At 42.9% G+C, this 23,821-nt stretch overlaps 1 protein-coding gene across 3 annotated transcripts in view; it reads left to right on the top strand.

Moving 5' to 3' along the window:
• Positions 1-23,821, top strand: part of PDGFD (platelet derived growth factor D) — a 181,186-nt gene that overhangs the window by 141,643 nt on the left and 15,722 nt on the right. For all 3 annotated transcript variants that reach the window (XM_050928201.1, XM_050928195.1, XM_050928186.1), the window contains 2 exons: positions 10,712-10,913; positions 22,686-22,900. In XM_050928201.1, coding sequence (XP_050784158.1) covers positions 10,712-10,913; positions 22,686-22,900 — 417 coding nt within the window. The remainder of the gene's footprint in view (positions 1-10,711; positions 10,914-22,685; positions 22,901-23,821) is intronic.

A 23,821-nucleotide genomic window follows, 5' to 3' on the forward strand; every position in this document is an offset into this window, starting at 1 on the left:
GCAAATTCTCCCAGTTCAGCTAGTAGACCATCTACCAGCCTCTGGAAGGTGGCGGGTGCATTTCGAAGGCCGAAAGGAAGGACATTGAATTCATACACCCCCGCATGGGTGACGAATGCTGACCTCTCCTTGGCAGGTTCATCTAGCGGTACTTGCCAGTACCCCTTGGTTAAGTGTATTGTAGAGATGAACTGGGCACGTCCCAAATTTTTCAATAGCTCATCGGTACGTGGCATTGGATAGTTGTCCGGACGAGTTACAGCATTTAGCTTACGGTAGTCCACGCAAAAGCGTATTTCCCCATCTGGTTTGGGTACCAGAACCACTGGAGATGCCCATGCACTGGTAGATGAGCGGATTATACCCATATGTAGCATGTTTTGGATCTCCCGTTCTATAGCAGCTTGGGCATGAGGAGACACCCGGTAGGTTGGGGTTCTGAATGGGTGAGCATTACCTGTATTAATGGAGTGGTATGCCCGTTCAGTCCGTCCTGGGGTGGCTGAGAACAATGGGGCGAAGCTAGTGCACAGCTCCTTGATTTGTTGCCGCTGCAGACGTTCCAGGGTGGTTGAGAGGTTCACCTCTTCCACGCCACCGTCTTTTTTCCCGTCGTAGTAGACACCGTCAGGCCACTCAGCATCATCTCCCTGGACTGTAAACTGACAAACCTGTAAGTCTCTGGAATAAAAAGGCTTGAGAGAATTAACATGGTACACTTTAGGCTTTAGGGAGGAATTGGGAAATGCTATGAGGTAGTTTACAGCTCCCAGGCACTCTTGGACCGTGAATGGCCCTTCCCATGATGCTTCCATTTTATGGGCCTGTTGCGCCTTCAAGACCATAACCTGGTCTCCTACCTTGAAGGACCGATTTCTGGCATGTCTGTCATACCAGGCCTTTTGCTCTTTTTGAGCATCCTTTAGGTTCTTTCTAGCAAGGGCTAAAGAGTGTCGGAGGGTGCTTTGTAGGTTGCTTACAAAGTCCAGAATGTTAGTTCCTGGAGAAGGCGTAAACCCCTCCCATTTCTGCTTCACCAACTGTAATGGCCCCTTAACCTCGTGACCATACACAAGTTTAAATGGTGAAAACCCTAAACTGGGATGTGGTACAGCCCTGTAGGCAAACAGCAACTGCTGCAACACTAGGTCCCAATTATTGGAGAATTCGTTGATGAATTTTCGTATCATGGCCCCCAAAGTTCCATTGAACCTTTCAACCAGGCCATTGGTTTGATGGTGGTACGGGGTGGCAACCAAGTGATTCACCCCATGAGTTTCCCACAGTTTTTCCATGGTCCCTGCCAGGAAATTAGACCCTGAATCTGTAAGGATGTCGCAGGGCCAACCTACCCTGGCAAAGATGTCTGTTAGGGCCAGGCACACAGTGTTAGCCCTGGTGTTGCCTAGAGCGACTGCTTCTAGCCATCGGGTAGCAAAGTCCACTAAAGTCAGTACGTACTGCTTTCCTCTGGGCGTCTTTTTTGGGAAAGGGCCCAGAATATCCACAGCTACTCGCTGAAATGGGACCTCAATTATGGGGAGTGGCTGGAGAGGGGCCTTGACCTGGTCTTGGGGCTTTCCCACTCTTTGGCATACCTCACAAGACCGGACATACTTGGCAACGTCCTTGCCCATCCCCTCCCAGTGGAAGGACTTCCCCAACCGGTCCTTGGTTCTGTTCACCCCAGCATGGCCACTGGGATGATCATGGGCTAAGCTTAAGAGCTTCCCCCGGTACTTAGTTGGAACCACCAACTGTTTTTGCGGCTGCCATTCTTCCCGGTGTCCACCAGAAAGAATTTCCTTGTATAAAAGTCCTTGGTCTATAACAAACCGGGATCGATTAGAAGAGCTGAGAGGCGGTGGGGTGCTCCGTGCCGCCGCCCAAGCTTTCTGAAGGCTGTCATCTGCTTCCTGCTCAGTCTGGAACTGTTCCCTTGAGGCTGGGGTCACCAGTTCTTCCTCAGACTGTGGACTTGGGCTTGGTCCCTCTGGAAGCGATGTAGGTGATGGGGTTGTTTCCGTTGCTGGTGAACCGCTCTCCGCTGGTGCACCTGAGGGTATTTCAGGCTCTGGCTGAGCCTTTTGGGTATGGCTGTCTGTTGCTTCTGCCAGTTTTGGCTCGCTGGCGCCCTCTGGCGTTGAGTTTGAAGATGGGGTTGCACTTGCTGGTGCTGGTTGCTGTTCCAGTTCCGGGCCTGGGACTGGAGGTGCTGTGGCTGTTTCAGTGGTTGGCATGGAATCCGGGTCCACTACCTCTGTCTGGGTCTCTGGTAATACAGACGGGGCCTCTGTGGACGGCTCAGGAACAGGAATGGGTCTGGAAGCTTGCCTGGTTTGGCTACGTGTAACCATTCCCACTCTCTTGGCCCGCCTTACCTGGTTGGCCAAGTCTTCCCCCAGTAGCATGGGGATAGGATAATTGTCATAGACTGCAAAAGTCCACATTCCTGACCAGCCTTTGTACTGGACAGGCAGTTGAGCTGTAGGCAAGTCTACAGCTTGTGACATGAAGGGGTAAATTGTAACTTTGGCCTTTGGGTTGATGAATTTGGGGTCAACGAAGGATTGGTGGATAGCTGACACTTGTGCCCCCGTGTCTCTCCACGCAGTAACCTTCTTTCCGCCCACTCTCAAATTTTCCCTTCGCTCCAAGGGTATTTGAGAGGCATCCGGGCCTGGGGATCTTTGGTGTGATGGTGGTGTAATGAATTGCACTCGCATGGTGTTCTTGGGACAGTTGGCCTTGATATGTCCCAGTTCATTACACTTAAAGCATCTTCCATCTGATGGGTCACTGGGCTGAGGTGAGTTACTGGAGACTGGTGAGGTTGAAGGGTAGGGTATCTGTGGCTTTACTTGGGTGGTATGTGGGGTCTTTGGCTGTCCTCGGTTGTAGGGTTTATGGTCTGTGTGCCCCCTGGGGTAATCGTTCCCCTTGACAGTAGCTTTCTTGCTTTCTGCCAGTTCCATCCATTTGGCTCCAATCTCCCCCGCCTCAGCGATATCTTTGGGATTTCCATCTTGTATGTACCGTGTGATGTTTTCAGGAACACCATCCAAGAACTGCTCCATTTGTATGAGGAGGTTCAGTTCTTCCAAGGTTTGAATGTTGTTTCCTGTTATCCAGGCCTCATAGTTTTTTGCAATTTAGTAGGCGTGTTTGGGAAATGACACCTCTGGTTTCCACTTTTGGGTTCTGAAACGCCGACGGGCATGATCTGGGGTTATCCCCATTCTGTATCTGGCCTTGGTTTGAAAAAGTTTATAGTCATTCATTTGCTGCTTAGGCATTTCAGCTGCCACCTCTGCTAAAGGTCCACTGAGCTGTGACCTCAATTCTACCATGTACTGGTCTTCGGGAATGCTGTACCCAAGACAGGCTCTTTCAAAATTTTCCAAGAAGGCCTCGGTGTCATCACCTGCCTTGTAGGTGGGAAATTTCCTGTGCTGTGGAGCAATATTTGGCGCCGGGTTGTTAGGGTTGGCTGGCACAGGCAGCCCAGCTTTTGCCAAGTCCAGTTCATGTTTTCTTTGTTTTTCCTTCTCTTCATTTTCTTTTTGTTGTTTTTCCATTTCTTTTTGTTGTTTTTCCATTTCTTTTTGGTGTTTTTCCATGTCTCGGCGGTGGGCCGCCTCTTCTTCTTCTTGCTTCCTTCTGTGGGCCAACTCTTCTTCTGCTTGTTTCCTTCGGTAGGCCACCTCTTCTTCTTCTAGTTTTCTTTTGTGTGCTGCCTCTTTGGCTGCCTCTTTGGCTGCCTGTTCTCTTTGGTAGGCTGCCTGTTCTCTTTGGTAGGCTGCCTCTTTGATCTGTTCTTCTCTTTCTTTCATCTCCATCTCTTTTTGTTTTATTTCCAGTTGTCGCCTGTGTTCAGCTTCTCTGAATTGTTCTTCGGCCTCAATTTTTGCCTTAGAAGTCATGGTTCCTGTTTTCTTGGGTTGGGGTGCCCTCCGGTGTTTATCTTCTGCACTGCAGGTTCTCTGTTGCCTCCTGAAGTCTGCCTAGCAACAGTGCTTTTTTCCCTTTCTCTCTCTAGCTAATGTTCAATGAAAGTAAACCAGAAAAACCACTTTATTTGCATGCCTATAGTGCTGGAACTTGCCTCCTAATGGGAGGGCTATTGCATGACAAAAGACCCTTAACAGTCTGGTAATGGCTTCTTGCTTAACATGCAAGCCACAAACTGCCAGAGAGAGCAGAAAAAAAAATTCTCTCTGGTTCCCTTTTAAAACCAAACTGTTTCTCTCTGCTAAAAAGCCCTTAGCAGAGAAAAGAAAAATATAATATTCCTACTGGCTTCTGGATTCTGTCTATATCCCACCGCTGCCACCATATCATAACCTTAGTCCCAGATTTGGACCTTAGCGTCCAAAATATGGGGGTTAGCATGAAAACCTCCAAGCTTAGTTACCAGCTTGGACCTGGTACTTGCTGCCACCACCCAAAAAATTAGAGTGTTTTGGGGCACTCTGGTCCCCCTGAAAAACCTTCCCTGGGGACCCCAAGACCCAAATCCCTTGAGTCTCACAACAAAGGGAAATAATCTTATGACAGAAGGTGTGAATTCCCCTTGCTTTTATCGGTTTGACATATCCTGCAAATCCACAATCTGACCTCCAAGACTCTCACAAAATGTAATAGAATGTATGGTTAAACACATACAAACAGCACGGTCTCATCTAAATCTCATACATGTGCCTTTCTGAATAGAGACCCTGACCTTTTTGCATAAAAAGTACTGGCTGCTCCTAGTCTATTAACTCCATTAGCAGTCCATTAATTCCATGAGAATGTCTATATCTTTGCGAACCAGCCTCTAGAGGACAACAAGATCATATATACTTGAGTAGGTTTGATGTTCCTCCAGTGGAAGGCAAGGGAACAAAAGGCAGTCGATTTGCAATTCTGCTACTTATGCCGCATCCTCACATCTTTCTCCCTCTCCCCCTTCTCTTCGTTCTTTGAAGGGAATTTAGTAACTGTTTTCCTCTTTTGCTATGATTACAAACCAGTCACTAGCCCCACTGATTTCTCTCTATAGTGGGTTCCTAGTGATATTTTAGCGTGTTTCTTTTTTTACCATAAATGATTGTGAGCACTGTACATGACGACTGTGATTAGAACACTGAATTTCATATAGCATTGTTTTACGTAGAAGCACTTTATTCAGCTTACTGATGTGAGATTTGTTCTCATGGGGGTCCGACTCCCATCTCTTTGACAAAGTCTTTATTCCAAGGCACTTAGAAGTCAATAGAGGTTCTTTGTTGCGTGTCTTCCTTTTAATGAGTCATGAATTTTTAGAACCGTCCGCATTGGTGCCTCATTTAACACTGGATTGTAGAAGGGTTATGAAAGTGGGCCCACTGAAACTTATTTGTGATGGGTTCTGTGTTAAAGGCTTAATAATTTCCAGGCCAATACTGTTAAAAAAAGGTCCTTTATTTCATATTTAACACAACCCCATTCCATATGTAACACAACCCCATTCTCAACTCCCTGTGTAGTTGTGATAATTAGCAAACTGCAGTCCTCCTTCCATGTAACATTGTATTATGATATTTTCACTTTTTCTTTATGGTGTCAGATAATCTGGAAGGTCCATATTTGTAGCAAATTATACGCAATAAAATATCAAGGACTCTAAAGACTGTGGCAACATTTGCTGGTGAAGACAAAGTTATATTTAAGTAGCCTGGATTTTCAGTAAAACTGAATAGTTTTACTCAGGTTAATAAGCCACTGATTCCAGTGGGACTACTCACTTGAGTAGTGCAACTTGCATAGATTTATAGAAGTATTTGCAGGATCAGGCTAAAATTGACCTTCTGGTGAGAAATGCAAGTGCTGTATGTCTCTATGGGTATGTCTGTGCTGTAATTGTGGAGTGTTATTGCAGCTTGAGTAGACATACCTGAGCTAGCTTGGGTACTAGAGCAGTGTCACAATGGCAATGCACACTTCAGCATGGGCTGAATAAGCCCACCTGGAACCATGGGTAATTGCTTGTGTGACTAGCCTATACTGAAATGCGCACTACTACGGATTCACTGCTTTGAGACCTGTTCATAGACTGTTCAGAGACTTTAAAGTCAGAAGGGACCATTATGATCACCTAGTCTGACCTCCTGCACAACACAGGCTACAGAATCTCACCCACCCACTCCTGTATCAAACTTGTGTCTGAGCCATTGAAGTCTTCAAATACAGTTTAAAGACTTCAAGGTGCAGAGAATCTTCCAGCAAGTGACCCATGCCCCATGCTGCAGAGGGATGTGAAAAACCCCCAGGGCCTCTGCCAGTCTGCCCTGGTGGAAAATTCCTTCCCAATCCCAAATATGGCAATCAGCTAAACTGTGAGCATGTGGGCAAGACTCACTAACCAGACACCCAGGAAAAAATTCTCTGTAGTAACTCAGATCCCACCCCATCTAACGTCCCCTCACAAGCCATTGGGCATATTTACCGCTAATAGTCAAAGACCAATCTCATTATACCATTCCTTCCATAAGCTTATCAAGCTTAGTCTTGAAGCCAGATATGTCTTTTGCTCCCCCTACTCCCCTTGGAAGGCTGTTCCTGAACTTCACTCCTCTGATGGTTAGAAACCTTCATCTAATTTCAAGTCGAAACTTCCTGATAGCCAGTTTATATCCATTTGTTCTTGTGTCCACATTGGTACTAAGCTTAAATAATTCCTCTCCCTCCCTGGTATTTATTCCTCTGATATATTTATAGAGAGCAATCGTATCTCCCCTAAGCCTTCTTTTGGTTAGACTAAACAAGCCAAGCTCTTTGAGTCTCCTTTCATAAGACAGGTTTTCCATTCCTCAGATCATCCTAATAGCCCTTCTCTGTACCTGTTCCAGTTTGAATTCATCCTTCTTAAACATGGGAGACCAGAACTGCACACAGTATTCCAGATGAGGTCTCACCAGTGCCTTGTATAACAGTACTAACACCTCCTTATCTCTACTGGAAATACCTCACCTGATTCATCCCAAGACCGCATTAGCTTTTTTCACAGCCATATCAAATTGGCGGCTCATAGTCATCCTGTGATCAACCAATACTCCGAGGTCCTTCTCCTGCTCTGTTATTTCCAACTGATGTGTCCCCAGCTTATAACAATAATTCTTGCTATTAATCCCTAAATGCATGACCTTGCACTTTTCATTATTAAATTTCATCCCATTACTATTACTCCAGTTTGCAAGGTCATCCAGATTTTCCTGTATAATATCCCAGTCCTTCTCTGTATTGGCAATACCTCCCAGCTTTGTGTCATCCCCAAACTTTATTAGCACATTCCCATTTTTTGTGCCAAGGTCAGTAATAAAAAGATTAAGTAAGATTGGTCCCAAAACCGATTCTTAAGGAACTCCACTAGTAACCTCCTTCCAGCCTGACAGTTCACCTTTCAGTACGACTCGTTGTAGTCTCCCCTTTAACCAGTTCCTTATCCACCTTTCAATTTTCATATTGATCCCCATCTTTTCCAATTTAGCTAATAATTCCCCATGTGGAACCGTACTGAATGCCTTACTGAAATCAAGGTAAGTTAGATCCACTGCATTTCCTTTGTCTAAAAAATCTGTTACCTTCTCAAAGAAGGAGATCAGGTTGGTTTAGCATGATCTACCTTTTGTAAAACCATGTTGTAATTTGTCCCCATTACAACTGACCTCAATGTCCTTACCTACTTTCTCCTTCAAATTTTTTTCTAAGACCTTGCATACTACAGATGTCAAACTAACAGGCCTGTAGTTGCCCGGATCACTTTTTTTCCCTTTCTTAAAGATAGGAACTATGTTAGCAATTCTCCAGTCATACGGTACAACTCCTGAGTTTACAGATTCATTAAAAATTCTTGCTAATGGGCTTGCAGTTTCATGTGCCAGTTCCTTTAATATTCTTGGATGAAGATTATCTGGGCCCCCCGATTTAGTCCCATTAAGCTGTTCAAGTGTGGTTTCTACCTCAGATGTGCTAATATCTATCACCATATCCTCATTCCCATTTGTCATCCTACCATTGTCCCTAAGCTCCTTACTAGCCTCATTAAAGACTGAGGCAAAGTATTTGTTTAGATATTGGGCCATGCCTAGATTATCCTTAACCTCCGCTCCATCCTCAGTGTTTAGCAGTCCCACTTCTTTTGTTTGTTTTCTTGTTTGTTTGTTTACTATAGAACCTTTTACTATTGGTTTTAATTCCCTTTGCAAGGTCCAACTCTACATGGCTTTTGGCCTTTTTCACTTTATCTCTACATGTTCTGACCTCAATAAAGTATCTTTCCTTGCTGATCACTCCCATCTTCCACTCCTTGTAGGCTTTCTGCTTTTTCTTAATCACCTCTCTGAGATGCTTGCTCATCCAGCTTGGTCTACAACTCCTCCCTATGAATTTTTTCCCCTTTCTTGGAATGCAGGCTTCTGATAGTTTCTGCAACTTTGACTTGAAGTAATTCCAGGCCTCCTCCACCTTTTAGATCCCCAATTTCTTCAGTCTAATCCACTTCCCTAACTAATTTCTTTAATTTTTTTAAAGTTAGCCCTTTTGAAATCAAAAACCCTAGTCACAGATCAATTTTTGTTTATTCTTCCATTTAGTTTAAACTGAATTAGCTCATGATCGCTTGAACCAAGGTTGTCCCCTACAACCATTTCTTCTATGAGGTCCTCACTACTCACCAAAACCAAATCTAAAATGGCATCCCCTCTTCTTGGTTCAGCAACTACTTGGTGAAGGAATCCATCAGCTATTGCATCTAGGAAAATTTGATCCCTATTATTATTACTAGCTTTAATCAGGTATTGCTATTCAAGCTGCAACTATGCCCCATGATTGTAGTATAGACATTCCCTTTGTGTCTACATGGCTTCAGGTCCAGATTGTGAGGACAGAAGGGATTCTTTTCTTTCATTTTTCTGTTAGTTTCAATGTTTTAACTGAGAAAATAAAGGTCTGAGTTTTCCTGTATTTATATCCTGTGCTGTTATACATTGTCAGCAGTTGATTTAATATGTCTTAAGAGAATGACATATCTGCAATCAATTCTTTCTTGAGTATATTTTACACAGAAATTAGGACATTTGAGGGTAGTTTGGGGGAGGAAGATAATATTAGGATATTGAATATTTGGGCATTGAAATTAGGACTTTGGCAATTTTGCTATAGTAAAAGTAAAACTCTTCCCTATAAATGCATGTTAGTTATTAAAGGTCAGTTCTGTCCTTAGAGGTGACATACTCCAACTGAACTCAATAAATGCATATGCATCTAAAGCAGTGGTGGGCAACCTGTGGCCTGTGGGCCACATGCATCCCATCAGGGTAAGTTGATTGCGGGCTGCGAGACATTTTGCAGACATTGATCATCCTCAGGCACAGCCCTCTGCAGCTTCCAGTGGCCGCGATTTGCCGTTCCTGGCCAATGGGAGCTGCGGTTGCCCACCACTGATTGAAGGCCTTGTCTGCATGTGTCACTCAGGAAACTTAAGTCAGAACAATTGAAGGTGCAAAGTCAATGCACATTAATTGAAGTGCGTCAACCCCCCGTGTGGATGCTCTCATTCAGGAGAGAACTAAGGCCACTTTACTCCTGGTGAGTGAGAGCATCCACATGAGAGTTTAATGGGCTTTAATTTAGGTGCATTGACTTCACACCCTCAGTTGATTTGCCTTAGCTTTCCTGAAAGTCCCCCACATACACATGGTCTATGGGTAGTATATGTTCCTAAATGCTTAGAAATATTAATCCCTTTTGGATGTGCGTGTTTCAGCCCTTACATTGTGTAGACCCTTACATTACAGTTTTCTAATTTCCTTCAGTATTTTTTTTTTCAAATTCTAGTTCATAAACATTTGAAAATCAGAGTTAATTCTTCATTTTAAAGGGCCAAACCTTGAAGTCTTTGCTTAGGCCTTGCTTTGTTAAAGCTCCAAGAAGAGGAAAGATTGTCCGTGGTTAGGGTATTAGCCTGAGCCTTGGGTTCAGTTCCTTGCTTTGCTGCAGACTTCCTGTGTGACTTTGGGAGAGTTGCCTTGGTCTCTTTGTGCCTTAATTCCTTGTTGTACAATGGGGATCTACCTCATGGGGTGCCGTGAGGATAAATATCGTTAAAGCCTCATTACTATGGTACTGAGTGTCGCGTATCTGTAGATACTTCCATGACAATTTTGTCTACATGCAAACTGAGGAAAGAACTACATCTTTTAGATACTGCCTTACTTTGAGGGCAAGAGAAATGCAGCCTGTGCCACACCCTGTACAGGGACATAATGTACATGCTGGCTGGAGTGAAGGATGGGATGTAGCTCTGCCTTCTTCCCAGCCTTCCTGGCCCCCTTTGGAATGGCTAGCTCTGTCCAGCAGCATTAGACCTGCTCATTCCTCCATTCACCTGGCAGCACCTGTCCTTACTTGGGAAGATGGGCAGTGCTTTTCTCCCTGGTCTCCTGGCAGAGCATGCTGGGGCATAATGCCATCTGGCCCATTGCAAGGAGCTCAAAAGATAGTCGACAGTGATTAATAATACCAGGAGTAAGGTCACGGTGTCAAAAGACAGAATCTCAGTCCAATTTGGGGTCTTGCTTGGATATTCTGTGTGAGTCAGGTATGAGAATAATCTCTCTGTAACTATTTACACTTGTATTGAGTGGTGCTGTAATTTTTCGAAGTACACTGAGCTGTATGTCACTCTTAGGGGGTATCCTATCCCTCTCCATCAGTGACCGACCCTACCCTCACTGCGGAAGCATTAGACGAGACCATCGCTGGATTTGACACCGTGGAGGAGCTGCTCAAGCACTTTAATCCAGAGTCATGGCAGGAAGATCTCGAAAATCTGTACACAGACACTGGACATCATTATCGAGGCAGGAGCTACCGTGACAGAAAGTCCAAAGGTAGGAGGAGACACTGTACATGTTCTTAATTCCAGGTGTTTTCTGTACTCTTCTCACAGATGCCCTTTGATTGCTTATCAAGTTCAGATTCAGACACCGTTACTCATGCCGGAGTCAATGGGACTAATTTCAGAGCAAGGAATTACCCAGCACAAGTAATGACAGAAGAATTTGAACCTTAATCATTTTCAGTCTGTTTGATTAAGGTATTTATCACCCACATCAACAAGCTGGCTTCTGTCTGTTAATATTCACAAATGAAAACACAGACACCTGAAATTATGTATGTTAAGGACAGATGGTTTTAAAGTATTTAAAGTACTCTAAAGTATTATTTTGCATGTAAGACATAGGATTCCTGAACTCTCAGCCACCTTTAAACACCCTGTTTTAGGATTGTTCTGTGCTGAGTGGGAGATAATTACTTCTATCACATTGTATTTAGGGAAGCATCTGGCACAAACACCTGCATGTGCAGCTGTTTTGGCGTTTTTTTTTAGGATATGAACATCTGACTGATTTCTATTATGTAGACGGGGAACATTATTGTGGTTTAGTATTTTTAACTGTAGTTGAACAAAGTGTGCATCTCTGGATTATGTGTCTCTTTTCCCTCCTTTGGTACTATCCATCCATCAAATGCTAAAGTAAAAGAATGTTAAGCTAATGACACAAACCAATAATGAAGAAGCAGTGAATAGAAGGTCCAGCCATGTCCTTGAAGAAATAAGCACAATGCTGCCCACTGAAATTGTACTGTGTGGTGGAGGAGGTATCTTGAGTGTCTAGCTCAGTTCTTCTAAGTGCTCATCGCTGTAGATTTTAACAGCTACTCTAATGAAATGTTTGACTCCGATTATGAATTTTCTTATTACTCTTATCCTACATTACATATTCAATATACATGTATTCTTATATGTTTTGCTGAATATTTTTCTTGAATAATTAGCAAATTATGGGTCTGCTTATGCAAGCCCTTCAACCTATGGAATTCCCATTTCATTGCAGTTTGTGCAAGGGGAGGCATAAGTTTTGTCTTTTATTTATTTATTTATTTGTTTTAAGGATCAGCACTGAAAATAATATTTGCAGTTAAACTTCAGCAGCTGAGACCTTAGTATAATTTGATCTGAAACTGGACACATATAGGCCTACATTTTCAAAAGCGACTGGTCATTATGATGGCCTCAGTTTTTGCCTGCCCAACCTTAAAGGAGCCTGATTTTAAGAAAGTGCTTAGCAACTACTCTTTGAAAACCAGGCCCCTTTAAGGCACCCCAAAAATTTAAGCAATCAAAACCTCTACACATTTTTGAAAATGTAGGCCACATTTCTTCTGTTTAGTTTGTATTAAATCCTGGGACCAATCTGATCACATTTGGAGGCCAGTGAAACATAATAAGCTATGTGTCTCCTATTCCCAGACTCGAATCAGCGCTAATGGAAATGTACATAAAAGACAAAAAAGGAGCTGATTTGATTTTAATAGAGGCTGACAAGAGACCCTGATCTCTTACTGAGTTTTCTATCTAGATTTCACTTGAGTCTCAGATTAAATCTGATCCCAGTGCAAACGTACTGTATCTAAAGCAATGTGTGCTGTGTTTTATCCATTTTGATCAGATTGGCTCCAAGTACTGATCCGATCTTTCTGGTTGTCTGCAGGAAATCTGGATTAATTAGGGTTTCTCCATTGAGTACAATGGAATTCAACTCTTTGGCCTAGCAAACTGCTATGAATAAGTAAAGAGTTTGCCAATTTGTTTCTTAATTCAGGATGTTTTTGTTAAAGGAATGAGTTGTGGGTTTCTTCTCCTCCTTTCTTCCAACAAAAGGATGGATTCTCTGCTACAAACACTATACATTTCAGTCCAAAATGATTATATTAGTTATAAACTTGGTGTGACACTTTCTCAGGGTGCCAAAGACTGGGTCACCATGTTACCCTCCTCTCTCCACCCCCCAATGAGAAGGAGTCTCTTATAGTAGCCAGATGTCAGCTCCCGAACACTGCCTGCCCTTCAGCGTCTCAAGCACTCAGCTTAGGGGCTCTCCCAGCCCCTGCTTGATCTACTCCAGTCTGTGAACTCCCCAGAAGCATCACTGTCATGGGGTGAACCACTCACCGCCATACTGGCACCTCTTCCTGATACACTAGGGATTAGCTTGAGGCCAATGCCCCCCGGTCCACAGTTTGCACACTGTCACTTTGTTTCACTGTCTGCCCACAGCCCCTCTCACAGCTCCAGGAACTGCAATGTCCTCTGTGTGGCACAGCCCTCTGGCCATGTCACTATCTATGTTACCCCCGTCCGGGCGAAGTTAGCTCCTCGCTAGTCCTAGGCAGTCTTCCCACTCACTGCCTCAGTGCCTCTTGGCCAGTGGCTGGTAGGGGAACGTGGGCCTGCTCTCTTCTCCGGGTTCCAGCCCAGGCATTCTTAGCTCAGCTATCTGGGCCTTCTTCCTCTGGCCTCACTGCTCTATTCCTGGGTTTCTTCTTACCTTTGGTTCCCCTTCTCTTCCTGGGCCTGTCAGTTCCCAAGGCCTCTTCCCAGGGAGTAACTTCAGTCTGCAGTCTCCACTCACTCCTCCCTTTCTCCTGGAAGCATCTGCTGTCTCCCTGCAGCCCATTCTCCTTTCAGCTGCTGGGCTTTATAGGCCCCACCTATTCCTGCCCAACTGGGCCTCCTTAACCAGCTGCCTAATGAGTTAATTGGCCCTTGTGGCCTGCATTAAACCCTGCAGGGTGAGTGTGGGGTAGTCACCCCCTATAGTATCTAGCCCCTGTCACTAGACACTCACAGAAGTTGCCAGGTAAGCTGTCCCCAAAGAGACAGTATATGCAGCTTGACTGGTACAACTCAGGATCAGGTTATTCATAACAACACAGCACTATAATCTACTTATAGCAAAAACAAATATAAGATTATTAATAAAGGTTGAGGTTTAAAAGAGTGAGTAAGGATAAGAAGTGGAAACAGAACTGGTTACATATATAAAATAAAACATAAAATGCAATCTTAGGTCTACACTTATTAATATTCCTATTTTATAAAGTAGATTTTCTCCCAAGGATTCAGTCTTTGACAGAGCTAGACAGTGTTTTCAGTCAAAATCAGGATCCAAGTTTTCATGAATATCCCCATGCTTTACAAGGGTTTTCTGCAGTAAATGGATGACAAATGTCTTTTTGTTTCTCCTTATATTTTCCAAAAATCATTGTTTCGACACCCAAAAGATGACCTGTAAGATGCTGGTTCCCCTGCTCCTGTGTTTCTGTATACAAACAGACTTCCATTGTGTTGACTTACTACAAAGCTTAATTTGCATGTTACAGAGACATATAGGTATAATCTCCTGTGTGGAAGAAATCTGTTTGTCTGGTTAAGTTTTAACATACAAGTTTAATGCATTTAATACTTATACACAGCTTCCTAAATTTCATCTGTATGTACATCTCGCAAATATTATAATGATCAGTGTGATACAAACTTTTAATAGATACCTAACGACACTGGTTTTTTTTATTTTTTTTTTAATAAATACCACGAAAGCAGCATGTTGGGGTGTAATGAGTTTGTCAGACGTTATAGGCGTTGCTGTTACAGAATAGTGAACTCTGCCAGTTGGCATTGAGGGGTTCTTAGGGTCACACCAGGGCTAATAAGAAATGCTCATACTTGAAATGTGACAGGAATACAGCCACGTTACATGTTGAAATCCGATTAGAGAATGGCTTCAAATAAAATCCTTTAAATTAGGAATACATTAGGGCTTCCAAACAAAGGCTCTGTGGAACTCTAAGGAATATTTATAGGCATCATAGTAACCTTGCAGCCGAAAGAACAATAGATTATATCACCATTTACATGCTTTCTCAGCTTCCAGGTTGGGTTTTATCCTTTGTTCTTGTTTAAAACTGCCCTGAGGCAGATTAGCACAATTTGATATAATCCCTGTTTATCTCTCACAGCATTTTCAGAACATGTCACGTAAATTATATAAATAAATTGCTAATGACTTCACTGTTATCCTACCCCCTGTGCATACCAAATGGTTCCAGGGAACTGAGTTCAGTGCAGTGTTGCTAGATTTTCAGTCCAATAACATGACCCACATGATAAATGACACTTTAAATGTAATATTTTTAGAGTTGGCAATCAATACAGATTGAAAGAAGAACAATACGAAGAAGAACTAACACAAATACTGCAATTCCTGCAATGATCTTTTAAAGGTTGGGACTACCCTGATCAAATTTATATATCTGACAACTGCAATCCATACACAAAATCTGATCTCACAACACTCTCTTTATTTATTTATACTATTTATGTGAGATATCAGTATCTGGTGTATATCTCTAAAAATTGCATTCATTGTTTGAAATTTCATGCTGTGTATATGTACTACTGTTTGTAGTTCACTACTCATACAGAAGTTTATTACATAATCTCAATGAAATCAAATCCAGGGGAAATTTTTGGGGTATAGTATTTGCATTTTCAAAATACATAAGTCATGCCCAGGTAAAAACTGTATACAAATATCATGTCACTTCCTCTGCAAAGAAATATAACAAGTAAATATTAGAAACAATCTTTGCTGTGATTTTAAAAAAATGTGAAAGGTTTGATAGTCAGATCTATATCTTAGAACAGGAAACTCGAAGCATATGAATATCCAGCCTTAAAGTGATTATGAAGAGATGGTTGTACCATATAGAGGAGATCAGTAGCAAAATAAATTTCTGTATATTTGCAATAATATTTTGCGGTGGGCCTCAATGTCATAATAATTTGGCCATTTTTAATAGACAGGTTCCTAGAATGGGTATCACAACTAGCACATTATTTCATAATTACTTCAGTACTGTAGTAGTGGATGTAAAAAGAGAATAGCCATCCTGTGCAAAGGAGGGGGTACTTCTAGACAAAGTGTGTGTTCTCTGTCATTACACAGCACTGAACTTTTGTCACTTAATCTCTTGTCTATATCTTTATTTTAAAAAAAATCTTAAGTATTATGTATATATGAAAATTGCTTCAGAAGTGAAAAAAAACTTTCTTTACAGCTGAAGTACTGACTTTGAATTGGCCTTATATACAAAGATCTAGGAAGAAGGCAGGCATAAGCTATTTCTCAAAACAAAAGTAGATGCAAAAGTCTAGGGAAGATGTGTAGAGAAAGGGTTCAGCTTTAAAAAGAAATTCTAGTTCACAAATAATCTCACAGCATGTGAAAAGATGGGAGTTGCCTTACCAAACGGGGGATCACTGCTATTGAGCCAATTCTATTAAAGTGGAAGTGGGCTATTCTCAACAGTTGACAAGAAGGGGTGGAAATCACTTTTGTAGTGCTAATGAGGCCAATGTAAACAAGGTGGCCCATTTCAAACAATAATGACCCATCTAATCCCAGTCTTTATTCAGGCCTAATTTGATGGTGTCCAGTTTGCAAATTCCAGTTCTGCAGTTTCTTACTGGAGTCTGTTTTTGAAGTTTTTTTTGTTGAAGAATTGCAACTTTTAAGGCTGTTATTGAGTGTCCAGAGACATTGAAGTGTTCTCCTAATGGTTTGGCTGATGTGGTTAGGTCCTATAATGGTGTCCCTTGAATATATATGCGGATAGAGCTGGCACCAGGGTTTGTTGCAGGGTTTGGTTCCTGGGTTAGTGTTTTTGTTTGTGTAGTTGCAAATACTAATAAGCAACACCATCAGGGGCTCCTTCACCTGCACATCTACCAATGTGATATATGCCATCATGTTCCAGCAGTGCCCCTCTGCAATGTACGTTGGCCAAACCAGACAGTCTCTATGCAAAATAATAAATTGATACAAATCTGACATCAGGAATTATAACATTCAAAAACAAGTAGAAGAACACTTCAGTCTCCCTGGACACTCGATAACAGACTTAAAATTGGCAATTCTTCAACAAAAAACTTCAAAAACAGACTCCAGCGAGAAACTGCAGAACTGGAATTAATTTGCAAACTGGACACCATCAAATTAGGCCTGAATAAAGACTGGGAGTGGATGGGTCACTACAAAAACTAATTTGCCCCTGCTGATACTCACACCTTCGTGTCAACTGTTTGAAATGGGCCACCTTGTTTACATTGGCCTCATTAGCACTACAAACGTGATTTCCACCCCTTCTTGTCAACTGTTGAGAATAACCCACTTCCACCTTAATTGAATTAGCTCGTTAGCAGTGACCCCCCCATTTTGTAAGGCAACTCCCATCTTTTCATATGCTGTGTATTTATACCTCCCTGTTGTATGTTCCACTCCATGCATGTGATAGAGTGGGTTCTGGACCATGAATGCTTATGCCCAGATAAATTTGTTAGGCTCTAAGATGCCACAAGGACTCCTTGTTGTTTTTGCTGATACAGACTAACACAGCTACCACTCTGAAATAATCTCAGTAAACAAGAACGTACATTCTGGCACTGAAGGACACTGCACAGGCCTGAGTCCCCACACTTCCTCTCTTTGCTTATTTTGTTTTGAGACAATCGTATGCAAAAAGCCTTCAGCTATCAGAAGAAATTAATCAGGTGGGACGTTCCTGAGATAACATCTGGCTACAGTGACAGCTTTACAAGTTACATAAATAAACAAACCAGGCTCTGCTCTAAAAGGGGGAAAGAGAAAGAAGCACAGGGACCACAAGTCTGGATGGAACTTTCCCAGCTTATATGAAGTAATGACCAAATGAATAGATCAGTTCCCGAAATTGTGACAGTTCACTGTGTGCATAACCACAGCTTCTATTTATCATTAATTAAAATTATTTAGCAAGAAATTAAATAAAATGTGAACTGAAGAATTTCATTTCTCAGAGGTTTGCAAACAGTCACCAATAAATTACTGCAAACATCCATGTACTCTTCCTTGAAAGGTTCTGGGATAGTCGCCAGCAAGTTACAGTGCATCAGACATTAAATACAAACAGCACAAATTCAAAATGTCTCTGCTTTAATGGCAAATATGTATACTCTGAGTTCATGACATAACACCTCAAATAACTGCTAATTATCTAAATGCACGCATTCTACTGTAAGCCCTGAACAAACAGAATACCCCTCCACCCTTAGTCAGGAATTACTTTAGCTGTACTTTGCAAAGTGCCCAGTCATTTCATAATATAACTAAGGCCCAGTGATTATGCATCTTCTTCCCCACTGTGGCAAATGGGATATTTCCTGTCATAGGTGCCAACTCCATCGGTGCTGTGGGGCTGAAGCACGCACAGGAAAAAAAAAAGTGGGTTCTCAGCACACACTGGCCACAGCTGCCACCAGTCAGCTGTTTGGTGGCTGGGAGGGATGCGTTTGGGGGAAGATGGAGAGCAGGGAGCGGTGGTCGGACAGAGCCTCAGGAGTAGGATTAGAGCAGGGCAGGAAGAGGCGAGCGATGGCGGAGCCTCGGGGGAGGGAGCGGAGTGGGATGGGAACAGGTGAAGTGAGTGTGGGACCTCAGGGGAAGGAGTGGAGCGGGAGCAGGAAGAGGCAAAGCGAGGGCATGGCCTCGGGGGAGGGGCGGAGTTTGGGCAGGGCCTTGGGGTGGAGCATCCCCGGGGAAAAAGAAAACTCAGCACCTATGTTTCCCATTACTGTATGTGAAGTTACTGGGGACACTTAGAGCAAACGTCACTGCAATAGAAAGCTTTAGAAAGTGATGGTTTGGGCCTGTTCATACTACTTCACCCACTCCCTGGACGTAATTGGTGTCCCAGCTTGTAATAGGAACATGTATTGTGAACCTTTGTTCCCATGGACAGTTATAATCCCACTGAAATTTCTGCCCTCTCCATCTTAAATGGTATTTGCTGTATCAGAGAGTTTTATCTGCGAACTGTGAGTATAGTGGAAATCCAAATGCAGCATCCTTTTCTTCTAGTTGCCGCTAAGAAAGATTTGATAAATCTTAAAGTTCTCAAATATACTGCATTTATACTGAATGTGTCACGGGATTAAAAATGTAGAAGAAAATATCTATTACTATTAGACATTTATTGAAGATTTACCTCTGAGGGCCAGCTCCTTAGTTGAGGTAAAACAGAATAACTTCATTGAGACCAATGAGATTATGTCAGTTTACACCAATGGACAATTTGGCTCTGTTAAGTAAATGTGGGATTGAATCCTCAGCAATTTAGAGTATCTTCTGTGCTGTTGAAAATTGCAGTGGCTTATTGTGCCTCACATACACACCTGTGGTCTAAATTCACAAAGGGAGTTAGGTTCCTAAATCCCAGAATCAGGCAGCAGTGGTTTTCACAAAACCATGCACTCGGCTGCTGCCGAACCCAGGATGTGCCTAAACTTAATCAGTGCCAAAGTTTTTGCAGTGAAAATTCCCTGGCTGCCTCCGAGCATGCACAGTGCTGCCTCACTCTAGGCATCTGGATGTCTAAGCCACAAAGTGATTCACAAACTGCGGAAGATAAGTGTTCTTCTACCTAACGCACCTGTGGGGCCAGATCCATTAGCTGTGCTCATGGAGAGGGGGACCTTCCTCATAACTTTTAGCCCAGTGGTTCAGGTATTCATCTCGAATGTGGGAGACCCCCAGTTTCTTCCTCCAGCTGAGTGGGAGAACAGATCTGAACAGCAATCTATCACCTTTCAGTTGAATGCCCCTAGCCACTGGGCTATAGGATATTCTGATGTTGGGCTCCCTCAGTCTCTCCTGTTGAAGTTGTTCTGCTTTGGATTCAGAAAAGGGTTTGGGGGCCAGGGAGAGAGAGCACATATGTATGAGAATGACTTTATAGTTGGTGGTTAGAGCATCCGCAGGCTGTGGGAGAGCCAGGATCTCCTCCTGCTCTAGTAACTCTAATTATTTTTCTCTCCATGGTCGCTGGCTCAGAAAAAGCCTGAGAGAAAATGCCTTGTAAAGTTTTAAAGGACACCAAATTAAGTCTGTGGCAGGTCAGAATTGAAGACCCTTTATGGAGAATGCCTTGACCTTTACACTAGGGGGCTTAAGCCCTTTGGCTAGTTGTGGCTGCCATGATGTGACTCGCGTCATATGCTGTCATCCTTAATAAGTGGGCAGCCTCATTCTCCATCAGCTGCAGTCTGAATGTTAAGACATAATCCCATGATGAACTCATTACAGTAATAATTCAGACTAGCTCAATGTGGCCCCGCAGCAGTGGCACATGCTTTGATTTGTCCAAGATAGGGGAAAGTTGGTGTGTGTACTGCCGCATTCCCTGTGAGTTCCGCCAGAGGTGAGTGCCTTTAAAGGATAGATGCTCAATGGGTGGAGGCCAAATGGGTTTTGCAGGGAGTCAGCTCATTCTCTGGGTGCCCGCTCTCCTGCCAGTTTATTCTCTTTTAGAACTGTGATGGCCAGCTGGTAGAGTGGGGGATATGGGTGCAGTGCACTGCAGCAAGCCTCTCTAGGTGAATGACCCATCACTGGCAGCCCTGTGACCTGCATTGTGTCAGCAGATGCCCCTGAAGCCCAGCGCTGAATCAAGCATTGAGTATTTTATTCTAAATTCATCTACAGATATCCCGTTCACAAATGCCACCCTAATGTCTTAAGCTAGCATTAAATAATCCATGCAAGACTGTGTCCCTCCTTCTATTTTAAGAATTTAGATTGCAGCACTATAGACATATTCTAACACACGTGTTCGATAGCAGGGGTAGGCACCATACAAACTTCCCTGTTCCACACCTTCATTGCAGCTCACATCTATCCAGCCCATTCCAACCCTAGACTACTTGTTCCAGAATTCTCCACCTTGGATTGATGTGGTACAGTATATTGATGCATTAGGACTTCCCCTCCGGACAGGGCCAGGGGCGCACTGCCGGTTGCCGGGTGGATGGCAGGCAGCTCCAGTGGATCTCCTGCAGGCGTGCCTGTGGAGGGTCCGCTGGTCCCGCGGCTCCGGTGGAGCATCCGCAGGCAAGCCTGCGGGAGGTCTACCGGAGCCGTGGGACCAGCGAGCGGCAGAGCGCCCCCCGTGGCGTGCCGCCGAGCTTGGGGTGGTGAAATGGCTAGAGCCGGCCCTGCCTCCGGAGATACCACTGATCATGACTATAGAATCAGCACCATCTCCATTTGGTCAGTTTTTCTGATTGCCAGTTGGTTAAAGTAATGGTGAACAAACTAAGCTTTGCTTTATCTTTAAACAAAGTTGAGTGTGGAAAGTGCTGATGGGACTGATGGGAGCTGGGGGCAGAGGCAACCTTCTTCCCTGTGAAAAAAAATTAGCCTGTGGGAACAAGAGTGAGAGAGAGTGCATTTGAAGAGTGACAACAGAGAACAAAATATAACCTGTTGAAACAAAGAAATCAGTATTTTTTTATTCTTCTGAGAACGACCTATGTGCATTTGGAATGTATTTTCCTCTCAATGCATGTGTGTACTGGTAACTCCCATTGATTTTGTGCTTCTCTCAAGAGGAAGCTATGTACCTTCTTTGTAGGAATACTAGCTCTCTTGAGAGAACAGCTGAGCTTTCATGGTGAGATGATTTTCATGGTATCACAACATGTCCAAAATCCTGATTTATCTGCTAACTTTCCCCCAACTGGGTTAACACATTGCATGAAAAATGAACTAGACTTGAGTGTGTCCACTGGTGCTAATGTCATTTATCTAACCACCGTGCATATGTATCTTGGATAAATAAATATTTCAAAGCCACAAGTTAAAGGTGCATGCTATTTACCAATCACTACTTCCTCTGCAGATTGTGTAAATCAGTGTTAATGCAGTGGCTTGGTGGCTTCTCTAGTGCAAATTGTGACGCATTCTCAAGCTATAGATTTTACATTTTATCAATTAGAAATTAATTTACAATGCATGTTAATGTGTCTCTTCCTACCAGTTACAACTTTCAGTTCAGAGAGTGAACTCTTGCTTGACACAGGGAAGCTGCAGAATTGCATTAGTCAGCTCCCTCCATCTATCGATATATTATTCAACTTTTAATCAACAAATTGAGGGGCAGAATCAGAAAAGATGAAAAACTGAAAAAAGAACTTCCAAAACTAAAATATGTGATTTTAGTCCTCTTTTTTTAATCATAAAATTGGCTTTAGGGAATTTTTATAACATTGTATGGATTTTATAACCATGAATTATAATTATTCTTCAAACCACTGTTGACTGTATTTTTACATCAGATGACTCACCACAATGGAAAACTTGTGCTTGGAAATTTCAGTGAAATAAGAGTATTTGACAAAGTTTTTAAATTATATTTAGACTTTGATATTCTATTATTTAGTGGTATAACAGTAGCAACGATAAGTTCTAACTCAAAATGTGACTGCATTGTGCTAAGTGCTGTATAAACACATAATAAGCGATAATCTCTGCCTCAGAGCGTTTACATCTAAAGAGACAAGACAAATGGTGGGAGAGGAAACAGAGGCACAGAGAGGTGAAGAGACTTTCCCCAAGTCATTCAGCAGGTCAGTGATAGAGCAGGGAATAGAACCCAGTCTCCTGACTGCCATCCCAGTGCTTTACCGACTCTGACCCTGATCCAGCATCATTAAAGTCAATGAGCATTTTGCCGTGGACTTCAGTGGAACAGCATCAGGCCGAGATGACCATATAAAAACTGGTTCCTGGTATTTACCTTTAAAGAAATCACATTGACACTTAATTTATTTTCTGAATGATGCTGCAGGAGCACAACCCTGTGTTGTGACTTCCCATGCAAGAGAACAGTTCATTCTGAGACACTTCCCACTCAAGCTTACAAAGACCACTTTTGCTTTGCAGTTGATCTGGACAGATTGAATGATGATGTGAAACGTTACAGCTGCACTCCAAGGAACTACTCTGTCAATTTAAGGGAGGAACTGAAGCTGACAAATGTAGTTTTCTTTCCCCGCTGCTTCCTGGTCCAGCGCTGTGGGGGGAATTGTGGCTGTGGAACAGTGAACTGGAGATCCTGCACGTGCACGGCAGGGAAAACAGTGAAAAAATATCACGAGGTATTTCATTCTTATGTTTCTTCTTTGTGATTCCTCTGTGGGTTCCATGCTAAAGTGGACTTGGAAATACTATTCCCAGAGCTGTGTGTGCTGCTATCAGTGATTATGTTGATGCTTCTACAGCATTAAGGATCGTCAAACCCCTTTGAAGGCATTTAAAACTGCATGTGAGATACAGTAAGGCTCACTGTTTGGGGGCAGTATGTTTGATGAAACATACCCTGAAATTGGCACTTGCACACAATGGCAATGAGTGGAGTATTAATGCCTAGAGGGGAGAAAAACAAATAGGAGCTTTCTAAGTTCTACCTAAGTCACTAGGGAACATGGCTAAGAAAAATACCTTATTCCGTAGACAAGAGCAAGGATCAGTGACACGGCCCAGGCTGAGTTTCTGCCAGACACCACACTCACCTGTAAGAGTTTGTTTTCCTACTTTGTTTAGGTCGCAAGTGAAAAGGAATTTGATGGACCCTTAATCTGGAGAGGGTGCTTGCTCACATCACAAAACCACTAGCTCAGAAGAGGCGCGGGGCTGGAATACCAGGAGGTTGTTGGAGGTCAAGACCTAGGTGTGTAGGCAGTTTGTGGGAAAGCAGGCACTGTATCTTGCTGTAGTCAGCACCATTACTCACTTTCCTAGGCACAAGGTCTTTCCACAAATTTATTGCAAACTACAGTTGGCTTCAATTCAGCTGCTATAAAGAGCTGGAGCCTAGTTAAAATTGTACCATTTGTTAAGAAAGATACATGAGATGACCCTGGTATAATTACAGACCACAGAACCTTATATCAAGGCTGAGTAAATTAATTGAAAAAATAATTTGGATAAAATAATTGAAAAAATGTCTACTAGATGAATATGAGCTGATAAAAAGAAGCAAGTATGGCTTATATAAAATATTTATATGATACCACAGC

Source organism: Gopherus flavomarginatus, chromosome 1 (assembly GCF_025201925.1).
Source record: "Gopherus flavomarginatus isolate rGopFla2 chromosome 1, rGopFla2.mat.asm, whole genome shotgun sequence".
Taxonomy (NCBI): domain Eukaryota; kingdom Metazoa; phylum Chordata; order Testudines; family Testudinidae; genus Gopherus; species Gopherus flavomarginatus.